Consider the following 16,905-nt stretch of genomic DNA (forward strand, 5'->3'; position numbering starts at 1 on the left):
TTGCAGTTTGGAGTAATCAGTAGAATAAACAACTTAGACCCTGATCTGCTGGTGCTTTAAGGTGGATGGCAGATCAGGATGTCTCTGTTGTTTGCAGTTGAGTCGACTTACAAGTGAGCATGTATGGTAGGACTTGTGCTTGAAGTTGAATTCAAAAGTTTTTGCATTCCCATGCCTGCTATTGAAGTTTTTGAACACAACATTTATTTCTTAATAGCCTGTATTGATAGAAAGCTTGCATGTCATTATTTCTCAGTTTAGGTATTAGACTTAAATCAGTGATTTGGCCTGAAGACATGGGTAATACACTAAACAACATCTTTTGTCATGATTTTACCCCCAAAAATTAGTTTGATATGGTATAAGGCAGGCATGTTGGTGGCATTTGGCCTGTGACTTGGTTTTTATTTTTGGTAATTTTATATCATTTGGTATGGCTTTAAACATTTCTAAATGGCCAGTGCCCCAGAGGAAGTTGCATGTGCCTGGTCTAAGGGATACTTGGAGCCTATCCATTTAAAATGTTTTTGTTCAGTTTTGGTGGGTCTTAACAGCTATATCATGCCAGAGAAATTGGTGCTTAGTGCTTTTTTCCATGGATACGCAGGCAGCAAATCAAAGGTTGCCTAGGTGGGTATTGAACCCATGATCCTTGGATTACAAGTCCAGTGCTCTCCCAGCTGGGCTACAGTAGTTGCCTAGGCTATGATGGTTTCATTCACCATATCAAACAGGTTATCTCCCCTTACTTGCAACAAAAACAAGAAGGTGGTATGGCACTGATTATATGCGTCCTTGTTTTGCACTTTATGAACATTTTAAGGGAGATACTATGTGAACAGAATTAAAAGCAGATTAAATTTTGATTGATTACATCAAAGATGAAAGTGAAAGCACGTAAGTAGTTCCACCATAGATATACAGTGCAAAAATATGGATCGAACATCCATATGAAATGTTGTATCAAAGAACTGAACTGTGAAGTTTAATTCTTATTATAAATATTTTATAGAAATAATAATGAATCTCATGAAATACATAAAAATACTATATTTAAACCACTGATTACAAATTTTGTCAAAGTACACAGGAAGGGTACACGAATACACAAGTAGTTCCTTTCTGGTGTTATAAACCAATAGCCTAGAGTTTTCAGTAACACATGATTGGATTGTAACCATCTAAATTCTTGTTACAAAGGCTTATTAATAATTGGGAATTATTATTGAATGAGAAGGTAATAATGTGTAAAATTATTTATTTTGAAACTGTCAAGTGTAATGATATGTAAAATTATATAGTTTCAAATTATCTCAATGTTCTGTTTCTATTATGAGAATATATATCTCTACAGTGGAACCATTTTCCAAATGAAATTGCATTTAACAGCTGTTATAACACTGCAGACTGCTAATTGATGTCAAATTATACAATACATGATGAATTGTTTCCTGTTTTTAAAAAAATTAAGATTTAAAGAACACGTGTCACTTGTCTCATATGGCTTACTGAAAATGAGCGCAATTCTACTTTGTCTTCTTTTAAATGGACATTATAGATTGTGGTAACAATTTGCCTATTTTTGACAGATGATAGATTCTCTTCCTTATCCCGATCCAGAGTGTGGCGAAGACCACCCATCTCATTAAATGGAGATGAGGCTGATTATGAGGTTTCAAATTCTTTAATTGTTTGGGAATGCTGAATGTTGTAGAGTTTATTTTCATTATTTTTAAATATATGTATGTGAATGTTAAATGTTGTTCAGCTGGTCACCATTTGTATCATTTTATTTATTCCTGTGAATGCTTTTATGTTGTGCAATTGGTGTTCATTTATTTTAAAGTTTGAATATACACACACATATATATATATATATATATATATATATATATATATATATATATATATATATATATATATATATATATGAATGCTGAATGTGGTTAAAGTTCACCTGTGTTCAAATGTTAGTTTATTTTTAGGCAGTCAAAATTTCTGTCAATCGACTGTGCTCAAGTTTCCAAAATGGTTGCTTATCATTTACGCTATGGTTTGTTATCAGTCAATGCATTTTTGTTCATCATGGATAAAAAAGGTAGAAATATAAAATCCCTGTTGGGGCAAAAGTTTATGAAATATTGTATAAGGTGGTCAAGATTTGTCCTTAATAAAACAGAATAATATGATGTGCACCCCATTAACAGTTTCCTAGGATCTTTTTCAAACATATTAAATTTCTTAAAACATAAAGCACACATGCCTTGTTATGAGTCCCCCCACTCCCCCCCACACACATCGCCATCATTTGTGCTGTGTCAGCTTAGTAGGAGGTCATAATTGTACATGTAATTAGTTTGTTCTCACATTTTGAAAGAAAGAGGACCACAGTTGAGTTACAGCCAAAAATATGTGCATATAAGTCGGTAAAAAATAAATTATTCTGTAGGGTTATCCTTCAGGAATTTTTTTTTATGGACTGTGAAAAAAACCCAACTCAGGCAATGTTTTCATAATGCTATTAATGTGTGCATTTTCAAATGAATTGAGGAGAAATATCAATTCAAGTATGATGTCACATCTTTATAAAAAAATTGTAGTGCTAGCTAATATCGACCCAAAAATTAGCCTTGATACCATATATACTGGCTTACAAGTTGTGTCTAACTGCAAAACAACATAAACACTGATCTGCATCATACAATGCACCAGCATATCAATGTTTGTGTTTTGTTCAACTGGTTACTCCTACTAAACTGCATCGATTTAGATCGGCTAGCACATTATGTGATTGCAGATCTGGGTATGTGCAGAATACAGTTGAATTCAACTTGTCGGTGAGAATATCTGTAGTAATATTCAGTAAATGTTTACTATTTTAGAATTTCTTAAATATGAACATATTGGCAGACATGGGTTGTTTTTTGGGGCGGTATTGTTTTATGTGGAAATTGTAATTGAGTGTGATCTTTCCAAGTTATATTGTATCATTTTCAATAAACATTGTCACATATTTAAATTTTATCTTCATATATAAAATTACCAATTGTAGACCCTGTTTTCCTATGGAATATGTATTTAATGGGTTACCATGGGATAAATTTAAATGACAGTTGATCCATAATCAAAAATTCAAAGCACAAAGTCTAAACATAATAGTCAAAACTCTAAAATGAAAGAGAGACAAAAAAGAAAACATTAACAATTCTTAGAGTTTACCGCTCCGGTGGCCTAGTGGTTAGAGTGTCCACCTCGGAAGCGAGAGGTCATGGGTTCGATCCCTGGCCGAGTCATACCAGAGACTTACAAAACTGGTACTAACAGGTGCCTTGCTTGGTTCTCAGCATACGAGGCTAGTGTTATGACTGGTCGGCCTGGTGTCAGGATAATGTGACCAGGTGGGACATTACGCCACATGTCTGCGGCATGATGCCCCAGTGCTAGACCTCACTATAAACTGCCACACTGCAGACATCATAGCGATATGACTGAAAAATTGTTAAAGCTATGTTATAGATCCAAATCACACACACACACATTCTTAGAGTTTAATGAATATATATGTTGGGGGTGAAAAACAAAATGCTAGTCATACAGTAGTTAATAATGTTAGTTTATGTAAATTAAATTAATTTTTCATCTTATGGTATTTGTACCATAAACTTCATCAAATTTTAAATGAAATAAAGATATAATATTACCATGTGTACTCACTTATAAGTCAGGTCCAACTACAGACAACACAGACTCTGATCTGACATTGCATAGTGGGCCAGTAGCTCAGGGTCTTTGTTATTTGTTCTACAGATTAGTCCTATCAAATTTCCTAGACCCAGATCTACCATTGCATAATATGCCAGCAGGTCGGGGTCTTTGTTGTTTGTTTTATTGACTACTCTTCTCAAACTGCATAGACCCAGATCAGCCATCATATTATACGACATCAGATCTGAATGTATGAAGTTCCCAGTTAGATCCGATTTATAAGTGAGTATATTCGCTAATTTTTTTGTTTCTTTTAACTTGTTTTATTATGCATTTGATGGAGCAATTTTTAATTTTGTTTTTCATTATCTTGGTCATGGGGTCCATAGTGGTACTGTGCTACATCAAAAATTGAATTATAATGAGGGAAAGCTATAATAATAATAATAATAATAATAATAAAAATAATAATAATATGAAATTATGGTAACTTTTTACTGTTTATCTAATTTAGGTGTCATCTTTATTATAATCAGGTAACTCATTAAAATAATAATGACTGATAAAATTTAATTTAATAGAAAATACTATGTAAGGAATATGCCTGGTTATCTCAGATCTGTCATTTCATAAGTTAGGCAATACTAGTACTTGTGAAATTTCCTTGAACTAACAACTGTTTTAAAGTACCTTTTTTCTCTTGTAAGCTGTGGAAGATTACCAATTATGAGATAGTTGTGACATTCAGATGTCTCTATTGTAAATGATAATTTTAGAGTTTCGAGTCATGAGTCCTGATCAGGTACCTGATATTGTATAAGTACAGAATCAGGTTTGTTGTTTCAGAGACAATATAGGAAAGACTTACTAGTCTGTATCCACCATAATTTACAGAAACATGAGAAAACCCCATGTGAAACTGAGTTCTGATTTTCTTATTTTGTGTTCTTTGCAGCTAGAACACCAGATTTCAGAGGTTGCAACACTATTTAATATACTGTACTCCAAGCAACAGATATTACTACCATAACTAATATCTAAGTATTTGTACAGGGTGTAACACAAGTGTACAGGGTGTAACACAAATGTACAGGGTGTAACACAAGTGTACAGGGTGTAACACAAGTGTACAGTTATGATGTATTTATTTATTATTTTAACACAAGCAGAATTACCCTCAATCTTGATTTTAGAAGCCTTTTAATTTGTTGCTTTCATGACTTCTGATCAGTCATGTTCAATATACAGTCATAACTAAATTGATAACTAAACAGTCAAAACTAAATTGATTGCTGTCTGTTGTTCTAAACAGTAGATCCTAGATCAAATTAAGATATATATGGAGTTAGACCATAACAAATCCAAAGTCATACTACTGGTAATGACTTACAAATCGAAGAGAAAGAGTACAATTTCAATCAATTGTAGCATATATTAAACAGTTCTGTTCAACCTGGACTGTAAATTCTGTGATACAAAAATCTCATCCACGTTGTAACTATATATTCTAATTAACAAGAAATTTATCAGACCTCTGTGTATCCTGATTAACAAAAAATGTATCAGACCTCTGTGTATCCTGACTGACAAAAAATGTATCAGACCTCTGTATCCTGATTGACAAAAAATGTATCAGACAACTGTGTATCCTGATTGACAAAAAATGTATCAGGCCTCTGTATCCTGATTGACGAAAAAATGTATCAGACCTCTGTGTATCCTGATTGACCAAAAAAATGTATCAGACCTCTGTGTATCCTGACTGACAAAAAAATGTATCAGACTGTATCATGTGTATGATAAATTCTTTATTACATTAAATAAAGCAACTGTTTGCATGATACCTGTACAGAAAGCACTAACCTATTTAAACTGACTTGTGTAACTGTAACTACATACCCACATAACCAAGGAAATATTTTGTAATCATGCATGTATTCAATATCTTCCATCTAAAGGGTTGAATTACCAATGCTACATGTCTGACCAGTTTAGTTTGTATGGTTAGTACCAAGGAGGAAACATATTTTTGGATCTAAGTTTGTGTAATTTTCATTCTTTTATAATTCTGAGTTTATTATCTTAACATCTTTATAGTTATTGACCTCATGTTTTGCAGTGTGTAGGTTTTATATATCTTCAAAACATCAAAACAACCTGAAGTCCATGCTGTACTCCTTGTAGTATACTGACTGAACTGTTGAATACTCTGGTATATATATACATGTAGTATAATTATTGAACATTTAGTTAATTATCATTGAACATTTAGTTAATTACCATTGAACAATTATTTAATTACCATTGAACAATTAATTATTATTAAACAGTGATATAATTATCATTAAACAGTTAGCTTATGTGGTATTAGTTTCAACAAAAGTAGAATCTCTATGACCCATATTCATGTTTCACTGACTTTGCTTAATCATTTATTTTAAGTTTATTTTGTATGTGCTGTAGATTTATCAGAATTAATGATTGTATGCATCTCTGTTAATACCACAGTTATTGTAAAACAATGCCATTCTGATTTAATTTCACATTTTAGTGGCTTAGGTTGTTTTTTCACATAAATAATGACCAAATACATTTTTTGCACCCTGTATATATATTGTTATACATAGATTGATGAAACTTGGTGACGGGATGCATCTTGATAAGTACTACTCCTTCATCAAATATGTAGGTCAAATATATAATGCTTTACTGAATACAATGTGTAAGTTACTTCGTGGTAGAATCATCAAACTGCGTGATTGTATATTCTCTGTTAGTGCCACAACAAAAGGTTTTGTTGACTTGCATAAAACATGTACTGGCTAAGTTTTTGTATTAAGCTCATGACCAAATATGTTTTTATCATCCTGTATACATACTATTATATTAAGATTCATAAAACTTGGTATCTTGATGAGTACTACCTTGTCACAAAAAATAGGTCACTGTAACCCATATTGCATGCTTAATTGACATGTGTTCGGTCTCAAGCACTGTTCATACTAGTCATAAAAGTAGGTCATTGTATGCATCTATTAGTACAACACCCTTACAACAAAAGAAGGTCATTGTGACCTATATTTGACATTTTACTGGCATGTTTTCCATGAGAAAACCCATTTAAAGAATGAGTGCATAAAATAACGTAAGTAATAAGGCATGGTACAAGTTACTTGTACTATGACTAGTTGATAATTCTGACCATTAAAGGCAAAGCATATAGTACACACATGGTTATTTTTGCATGCTCAGTCTTTTTAAAACTAAATACATCATTCAAGTTTTGGCCTTCAGCCTTAAAAGGTGGACACAGTTGAGTTAAAGATGATTTCTGCCCGAAATGGATTCAAGGGTAACAAAAGGTTATTTTAGTATGCATTTGGGTTGAGCAAAACAATATTTTTTAAATGGAAAAGTAGTCAGATTTATGCACTACCTTGGATGTCAGATTCAAAGCAGAACAATATGAACCTGGTAGGAACCATGAAAATGTACTGTGATATGTGCAGCTTATTCCCTGCATGGAAAAAAATCCTTGGGTTGGCTTAAGAACAGGAGAATTCACATTGAACCCATTATTCATCATGAACAGTTGGACAAAAATATTTTTGTTGTGGATTTTTGTGAAAAATAACTTGCCTTTATTCTCAGAAAATGGTCCCAGTATAGAAAAGCCCTAAAATCAAATAACTAAAATGGAATTCCAAGGTTAACTTTTGAAACTCTACCACAACAATTAATTAAATAGACTATTTAATTTTAATGGAAGTTTTCTGTTTTGAACATAACCATAAGATAAATACATTCTTCTCCCACCCACCCCCTACATCTCTCTCTCTTTCTTCTCTCTCTCTCTCTCTTTCTCTCTCTCTCTCTCTCTCTTTTTTCTTTCTTTTTTTCCGGTTACATTTGAAACCTGAGCTCTATTAGCTAGAACTTCATTTATATGTGAGAATATATAGGTACTAAATACAATATTGTATTATACTGTGTGGTTGTTCTAATTTTGGAACTGTGCAGCTGCCAGATTTTCCTGTAGAAATTGTCTGACTCTGCAGAACACTTATGATGGTTAAATACTGTGTTAATGATTAATTGGCTGACCATTTAGTTTTCAAGCAGGTGGGTAGTGGCTTTGGATTTTCTTTCGAGACTGCATTCATTTTCATTTACCACAAGAAAATATATTATTTGCAGCTAACAAAATCAATTTTATAGTATAATATGATCTTTTTTCTATAAATCAGAGCAAGAATACTTTTTATACCTCTTTGAGCGCAAATTTTTTCTTCAAAAAATCCATTCCTCCTCTGCCTTATCTCCCCCACCCCTTCCCTCCTTCTGCAAAAAGTAAATGTTCAGTCCCTATGAATTTACTGTACACCTGTAATGAAACGTTAGCTTAAATAATCCAGGATGCTCATTGGTAGGCTAAACTTTAATTTGTGTTTGAAATTTGCACTTGTCAGTTGTCTACTTGGTCCCAAATGAAAATGGTACCAGTCTTAAATCCAGCAACGGTCACAGGAAAAAGCTGAGTTCAAGCTATGCAATAACTTCATGGTTCTGTTGGTTATTACATTGTCAAAGACCATCTTGTTAACTGTACAATAGCCATAAAGTTTGACAGATGTATCACAGTACACTCTAACACAGTAATTTAAGATACTTAATACATGGATGCAGTCCAGCTTGCTGACTGTACGGTAGCCATAAAATCTAATGCATATCACAGTAATTTAATTATACTTACTACATGGACTTAGCAAAGAAATATTATGCCAATCATCTGTCAAAATTCTGTTTATATGGGATCATGAAACTTGGTGAGATGAGTAATACAACCTCATCTTAAAATTAGGGCATGGTGGCTCATATTTCATGCTTGAATGACTTTGGTTAAGCATTGTTTTAGGTTAATTTTTGCGCTTTGTTCAGGCTAGAATCATCCGACAAGATGTTTGTTGGCATTTCTCTTAGTATCACATGTTACAACAAAAGAATATGATGGTATCCTACATTTCACATTCTACTGTCTTAGCTTAAGTTCTATTGTGGCATTGTGGGTTTAATGCCATTTTTTAGTACATGATAGGCTATACATGGTGACCAGTATATCTGGTGGAGAAAGAACCTGGGAAATCATGGAAGTACCACTAATGCATGGAAACTACTGGCAAATTTTCAGTGATTGGTAAATTTTAGGCAAGCACCGAAGACCACTTAGCCACCTTGGGTCCTAGCTTAGCTTAACTTATTTTACAGCTAGCTCACAACCAGATTAGTTTTTAGCAACTTGTTTTTATACTGCTATTTCAGAATTCATGAAACTTGGTGAGAGTATACATATTGAGGAGTACTAACCCTTGTTACAAAAGTTGGTCACTGACTCATTTCATGCTTCAATGACTTGGTTCAAGCACTGTGCACGCCAAAAACATAACAGTTGTTGATTGTATGCATCTTAAGTAGTATCATGCCTTTCAGAAAAATTAGGTCAGTGTGACCTAAACTTCATATTTTTACTAGATTAAGTTTTTGTATTTACATCATGACCACATTGGTGTTATATGTTTTATGTTACACCTGGAATCATGAAACTTAATGAAAGGGTGCATGCTGATGAGGGTTCCCTGGGTAGCCAAGTGTCTAAAGCACTAGCCTTTGCCATTCACTTGACATCAACCTTTGTCTGCATAGGTTTGAGTCTCAGGCTTGACCAATGTGGATATATGAGAAAGCTTGCCAGTAGCTTCCCATGGATTGGTAAGTGGTTCTTACCAGGATTTTTCCAGGTTCTTCCTCCTCCAGTTAGCCTGTAAAACCTTTCTTGTGCTGAGAAATGGTGTTAAACCACAAAACATCATTTTGATGAGTACTATACCATTATCTTAAAAGTAGGTCACAGTGACCTATATTTCACATTTCATTGACTTGATTTAGTTTAATGCTTTTGCTGTTCATGTTTTAACCACTAAACTTTATGATTATATACATCTCTTAATTCCATACCCAACCAGAAAAGTTTCTGTGACCTAGATTTCACATTTTACTGGCTTTGGGAATGCTGTTTATTTAATACTATCATTGTGGTTTGTACAAACTTGAAAAAATTCTTGAAATTGATGGGTTGCCTTGAAAATTCTATAAATTTTACAAACAGTTTCTTTTATCTTTGAACATCCTTGAATTTATTGAGAGCCTTCTTGAATTTATTCTCAGACTGTCTGTGCATAAGTACAATATTTGACAACTGAAATAAAATATATAACTTTTTATAGTCTGAATTTGTGTAATTTAAGTAAATAAATAAATAAATTAAAACAAAAAATGAGAGATTAGGTTATTTAAGTTGTGCGCAGCATGTTCATTATGACTACCCTTTGCTATATAGGCACAATGATTAGTTGCATGTTTTTCTTTTACTCCTGTACCAGTTGTATGCAGATATAAAGTAACATGGAGAAAATTTAATTTCCATTGGAAAATATACACCTTGAAATCTTTTGGAGGTTTCTGAAAATACCTTGAAAAGTTCTTGAAAAATAACTCCTATATGCTGTATGAACCATGAACAGCTTATCTAGGATCATGAAACTTGGGGATGCATCTATGTGAGTACTGCCATTCTTCCACATTTCAGCAGGTAGGTCATTATGACCTGTATTTCATGCATTAAAATTTTGTGTTGGATCGTTTCTCAGGGACTGTTCATGCTAGATCATGAAATTGATGATGGTATGCATCTTTATTACTACCACACACTGGCAGCAAGAGAGGCTTATGGAGACATGCATTACTGACTTGTTCAAGAGAAGCTTATGGACATGCATTACTGACTTGTTCAAGAGAAGCTTATGGAGACATGCATTACTGACTTGTTCAAGAGAGGCTTATGGAGACATGCATTACTGACTTTTTCTGCATTACTGACTTGTTCAAAAGAGGCTTATGGAGACATGCATTACTGACTTGTTCAAGAGAGGCTTATGGAGACATGCATTACTGACTTGTTCAAGAGAGGCTTATGGAGACATGCATTACTGACTTGTTCAAGAGAGGCTTATGGAGACATGCATTACTGACTTGTTCAAGAGAGGCTTATGGAGACATGCATTACTGACTTGTTCAAGAGAGGCTTATGGAGACATGCATTACTGACTTATTCAGGAGAGGCTTATGGAGACATGTATTACTGACTTGTTCAAGAGAGGCTTATGGAGACATGCATTACTGACTTGTTCAAGAAAGGCTTATGGAGACATGCATTACTGACTTGTTCAAGAGAGGCTTATGGAGACATGCATTACTGACTTGTTCAAGACAGGCTTATGGAGACATTCATTACTGACTTGTTCAAGAGAGGCTTATGGAGATATGCATTCTTGACTTGTTCAAGAGAGGCTTATGGAGACATGCATTACTGACTTGTTCAAGACAGGCTTATGGAGACGTGCATTACGGACTTGTTCAACACAGGCTTATGGAGACATGCATTACTGACTTGTTCAAGAGAGGCTTATGGAGACATGCATTACTGACTTGTTCAAGAGAGGCTTATGGAGACATGCATTACTGACTTGTTCAAGAGAGGCTTATGGAGACATGCATTACTGACTTGTTCAAGAGAGGCTTATGGAGACATGCATTACTGGTTTGTTCAAGACAGGCTTATGGAGACATTTATTACTGACTTGTTCAAGAGAGGCTTATGGAGATATGCATTATTGACTTGTTCAAGACAGGCTTATGGAGACGTGCATTACGGACTTGTTCAATACAGGCTTATGGAGACATGTATTACTGACTTGTTCAAGAGAGGCTTATGGAGACATGCATTACTGACTTGCTCAAGAGAGGCTTATGGAGACATGCATTACTGACTTGTTCAAGAGAGGCTTATGGAAACCTGTGTTTCATATTTTACTGACTTGTTCAAGTTTCTGCATTAGGCCATGACCACACGAGTTTTTGACATATGCATACTATCCTACCTAAAATGGATAAAGCTTGGTTAGTGGATTCACCTTGATAAGTTCTATGGGCTTTTTTGTGCTTCAATGACTTTGTTGAAATTTTATGTTAAAATTTTCTTAATTTGGTGTTGTTTATATCCCATTCTTGCAACTTCATGATTAATGAATACATCTTTCTTACTTCCCTTAAAACCAAAGAATGTCACAGTGATCTACAGCTTGTTTCACTAACAACTGCACCGGTGGCCTAGTAGTTAGAGCATCCGCCTAGGATGCAGGAGGTCATGGGTTAAATCCCCAGACGAATCATGCAAAAAACTTATACAAATGGTACTAACGGCTGCCTCGCTTGGCGCTCAGCATTAAGAGGTTAGTGTTAGAACTGGTCGGCCTGGTATCAGGATAATGTGACTGGATGGGACATTATGCTACATATCTTTGGCATGATGCCCCAGAGCTAGACATCACTATAAACTGCCACACTGCAAACATCATAGCGATATGACTGCAAAATTGTTAAAGCTACGTTAAAAATCCAAATCACACACACACACACTGTTTCACTAACATGGGTTGTGTTTTGTGTTTATGATCACACAGGTTCATCTATGCTAGATTTGTATACATTCTAGTCTTCTCACAAAGCCCTTTCAGACCAAAAACTGTTGAAAGTAGGAATAAATGTGTATTACAATGACAATACATTGTATATTGTAATATGGTACACACACACCCATTAACTGTGTATTACACATGTGAATGAGCTTAAGATGAGTGGACTACATACTGCATGCTTTTCCTGTGTGCTCTAACAAGATAATTATGATGCATGGTTACTTAAAGTGCCCTCCTCTTCTGTAAAGCCATAAAATATTACTTCAAACTTTTAACTGAACGGTGATAGTAACCTATCATAAACCAAAAAGAGCTTATGGGATGGTTTGTTTTCTCTCATCCATCTCTCTGATAGTGCAAGTTTGTGTTGCTATTTCTCTTTAAGTACTTGGAGGGTAAGTTGGCTTGAAACTGTAAACATGGCCTAGCTGGTCTGGAATGAAAATGGTCCTGCTCACACTTAAAGTTTCACACATCCACAGCAGCCATCTTCAAAATCTTGTTGTTACTACTGCACCTAAATGTATGGACATATCAACATGGGGTTTTCATTCAAAGACTTCTTATTATGTCTAGTTGGTCCTAAATTAAAATGATGTTGATCAGATGTCCACTGCAATGGCCATCTTGAAGATCTTGCTCTTGCTACTCAGACTGCATGGATGGGTTATCAGTTTTCAGTAAAATACTTCTTATGATATCTAGCTAGTCCTAACTAAAATGATGCCAGTCTGATTTCCAATATAGCCACCATGGCATCTATCTTGAACATTTTTATATTTTATCTTTTGAATGGATGGTTGTATAAACATGGGGTTTTCACTTGTAGCTGACTCATCATGACACTTATGTTGACGTCTCCTTTGTCAAAATTAAACGCTGTCAAGCTGACATCCAATATGTGTACCACAGCAGCTAATTTGAACGATTTGTTATTGCTGAAGTATCTCAGAGATGGTTGCAGCACTCAACAATTATAAGGAAGAAATGGTCTTTTCTTAATTTTTTGAAATTATTTTTGCCCAATAGAGCATCAATCTTTCAATGGTCTCTGTTGTTTTAAGTCATTTATTCCATGTCACAATGGTTAGATGGGTTAGATGGTACATGGGTGGGTAGGCAGGGGGTTTCTCAGGATGTTGGCACAATACTGGTTATATAGTGGCCATTAAAACTAACCATCTTACATTTTAAAATGATTAAAAATTCAAACATAAAGATTGCAAACAAAATCTTAGTTAGAAATGGGACCAAGCTCACTTTATTTTGAATTTATTTTCTGCATTATAATGTTTACAAAGGCTATGGGAGACCAGTAAAAGTTGAGGTGAGCTATGGAACCATTTATTACCCTCTTTTTATATAAAAAATTGACCTCTATAGGGGCGACTTAATTCCTATCTGCTAAAAGAGTAATAATTCCTTTGTTGTCCATTGTATGTCAACCATCATTTGTCTATCCATTTGCACAAGTTTAACATTGCTACATGTCCTAAACATATTGGAGAATTGTTGTGAAACTTTACACACATTGATCCATAGGTCTGGTTGGTCCTTAATTAGAATGGTCCATTTAAATGTTCAATATGGCAATATTCAATATGGCAACTACACTAGCCAATTCGAAAATCTTATCACTACTTTCCCTGAACTGAAGATCTTACAAACATTGGGTTTTCTCTATAATAATAAAAAAAAACTTACTAAGGCATCTAGTATTTCCTAAACTAAAGTGGTGCCAATCCTGCATTTTATGTGGCCACCATGATGACCATCTTGAAATCTTGTATATATTCATCCTAAATGGATATCAGCATAGGGGTTTGCACCAAAAGACTTCTTATTATGTTGAGTGGGTCCTAAATGAAAATGGTACCAGTCTGACATCCAGGATGACTGCTATTGCTATTGGATGGAAGGTCATGTGGTTCTCACCAAAAGACTTCTTATGAGGTCTACTTGGTCCTAAATGAAAATGGTACCAGTCTGAAATCCAGAATGTCTTACCATCATTGGGTTTTCAAAACAAAAAAAACTTCCTAAGGCACCTATTATTTTTCCTAAATGAAAATGGTACCAGTCTGGCATCCAACATGACTGTTGTTACTACTGAATGGAAGGTCGTATTGACCAAAAGACGTTTTATGAGGTCTCCTTGGTCTTAAATGAAAATAGTGCCAGTTTAATCTCCAGTATGGGCCTCTGTCATCTTGAAAACCTAGTAATTGCTATTTGTCCTAAATGAAAATGGTACCAGTCTTCTCACCAGTGGTTAGAGCATCCACCTCAGATGCGGGAGGTCATGGGTTCGATCCCCGACCGAGTCATACCAAAGACTTACAAAAGTGGTACTAACAGCTGCCTCGCTTGGCGCTCAGCATTAAGAGGTTAGTGTTAGGACTGGTCAGCCTGGTGTCAGGATAATGTGACTGGGTGTGACATCATGCTACATGTCTGAGGCATGATGCCCCATTGCTAGACATCACTTTAAACTGCCACAGTGCAGACACCAAGCAATATGACTGAATTTTTTTTAAAGCTACGTTAAAAATCAAAATCACACTCACACATCACTCACCAGTATGGCTGCTACATTGACCATCTTGTTATTGCTCAAGAACATTCAGAGATGGTTTTGAAACCCACTAGTTAAAAGCAGAAAATATTTTTTCTCAGGTTCCTGGAAATTCATTTCAGCCAGTAGAACATCAGTCCCATTGTAGGATTCAGTGTTGTATGCTTGCCATGCATGTTGTTGCATCCTGCCTTTCAGTGAAATATTGATGTCTGTCTGTTTTTGACTTGGCTGCTATTTGCCATGAAAGCACATCTGCATGAATATTCATTTTCATATCCAGTTCATACGTAAAATTTTGTTGATCTTACGCAGAATGTCTGACTGGTCAAGTGGTAGCCAGCTTGTGGTTCTGTTTACCCAGGATCCTGTGGGGCATAGCCTTTATTGTGCTACTTGTTCTTGTTATAAATGTTCAAATTACTTTTTTATTATTATTTTGTAATAATAAAATATTGCTTTTTAAAACCATTCCATATCCCATAGTTAATATGTTCGTGCCAAAGCATAATTTTAGAACCAAAATTAATACATCTATTTTATGATTACGCAGAATGTATTACAGTTGTTTACAAGAAACAATATTTAGAACAGATTAGGAGAAAGCAGGTGGTTAATTTTGTAAAGTAATATAATATTTGTTCCACTACACTTGTTAAATTTAAGGTCTGGCCAAACATTTGACCTGTAGTAGTTATTAAATTAAAGGATACATATTTTCAGCCATATGACAGCTGACAGAAATCCTTTCATAAATGTTTTAAAGTTACGCTAAATGGATCATGTTTTTTTTTCTTGTATCAGCATTCATCAAATCCCAGGAGGATAATCCTTGAAGCTAGAGACCAAAGGGTGATGGTTTCAATACACCCAAGGGATTGGCAAATGTTGTTACCATAATAAAATTGTAAGATTGCTATTCTTAGATTTCAAAGAAACAAAATCTTTGAAGTTTTCAGATACAATTTAAACTTGTCCTAGTGAAGGCTTTAATACTTTACACATAATCCTTTTCAGGAGTGGTGTGCACTCCCAATCAACTGGCTTTACGTAATTCTTTTCAGGAGTGGTGTGCACGCCCAATCAACTGGCTTTACACATAATCCTTTTCAGGAGTGGTGTGCACTCCCAATCAACTGGCTTTACATAATCCTTTTCATGAGTGGTGTGCACTCTCAATCAACTGATCTAAAAAGTTGATGTACACAGGTATCTTGCAAGGGAGGTAACTTTGAATTTTAAGAAATAATAGCTTTTGCTAATGTTCAGCATAATATGTCAGTTATGAGGAATAAAGCAACTACCAAGTGTTTGACAAATACATGAAATTAACGTTCTTCAATCACACAGAAAAGAAGTTTTTCTATTAGTGAATTTTGACTTGTTCACTTGTTCTAATAGGTTTTTTCCCCCACCTCAAAATGATATAAATAATACTCAGAGGCGATTTCTAGTTTGTCTGTTCCACAGTAACTGGTGTGTTGTGTTCGCTCATATGCCTGTCAATCAAAATATGGTTAATGCAGTGTCTCATATTTACCAACAAAATATCTGGTAGTTGCTTTTTTCCTCAGGAATGGCATATTTTGCTGAAAGACTTGCAAAAGTGGTTATGTCAGAAAAGATCTTGAAAGTTGATTCTTTTTTGAGATGCTTGTGTGCATGATCACTCTATATCAGCTGACTGGAGCATGTGCTGCCACAGAAAATAATTTAAACAAACGTACTAGAATGGAGCCATCACTAGGGAAGACACTTTGCATCTTAAAATGTTTCCTTTTTTAAATTTTTTTTAATGCAAGAATAAAAATTATATGTGTTTCTTTTGGTATCCTTATTCAAAGAATCCCTCAGATGATGAAACCCTCACCCTTTGGAGTTCTGGTTTTAAAATCCCCTCAGGTATAACTATTTCAGCTATATTGCCAGGTACAACTATTTCAGCTATATTGCCAGGTATAACTATTTCAGCTATATGGCTGGGTATAACAATGTTTCAGCAGATATGTAGAGAGAAAACAAATGTATTATAAG

General features: G+C 34.7%; 1 protein-coding gene across 3 annotated transcripts in view; it reads left to right on the forward strand.

Annotated features, from left to right (window-relative positions):
• The window catches only part of LOC149797909 (protein diaphanous homolog 2-like), a 150,650-nt gene that overhangs the window by 115,013 nt on the left and 18,732 nt on the right, over positions 1-16,905 (forward strand). The window contains exon 24 of one of the 3 annotated variants that reach the window (XM_089962955.1): positions 1,590-1,672. The exons of the other annotated variants lie outside the window; for them this stretch is intronic. Within the exon in view, the coding sequence (XP_089819081.1) occupies positions 1,590-1,672 (83 nt within the window). The remainder of the gene's footprint in view (positions 1-1,589; positions 1,673-16,905) is intronic. 3 annotated transcript variants of the gene reach the window in all.

This window comes from Sinohyriopsis cumingii, chromosome 6, assembly GCF_028554795.1.
Source record: "Sinohyriopsis cumingii isolate HCF-2022 chromosome 6, ASM2855479v2, whole genome shotgun sequence".
NCBI classification, from domain to species: Eukaryota; Metazoa; Mollusca; class Bivalvia; order Unionida; family Unionidae; genus Sinohyriopsis; species Sinohyriopsis cumingii.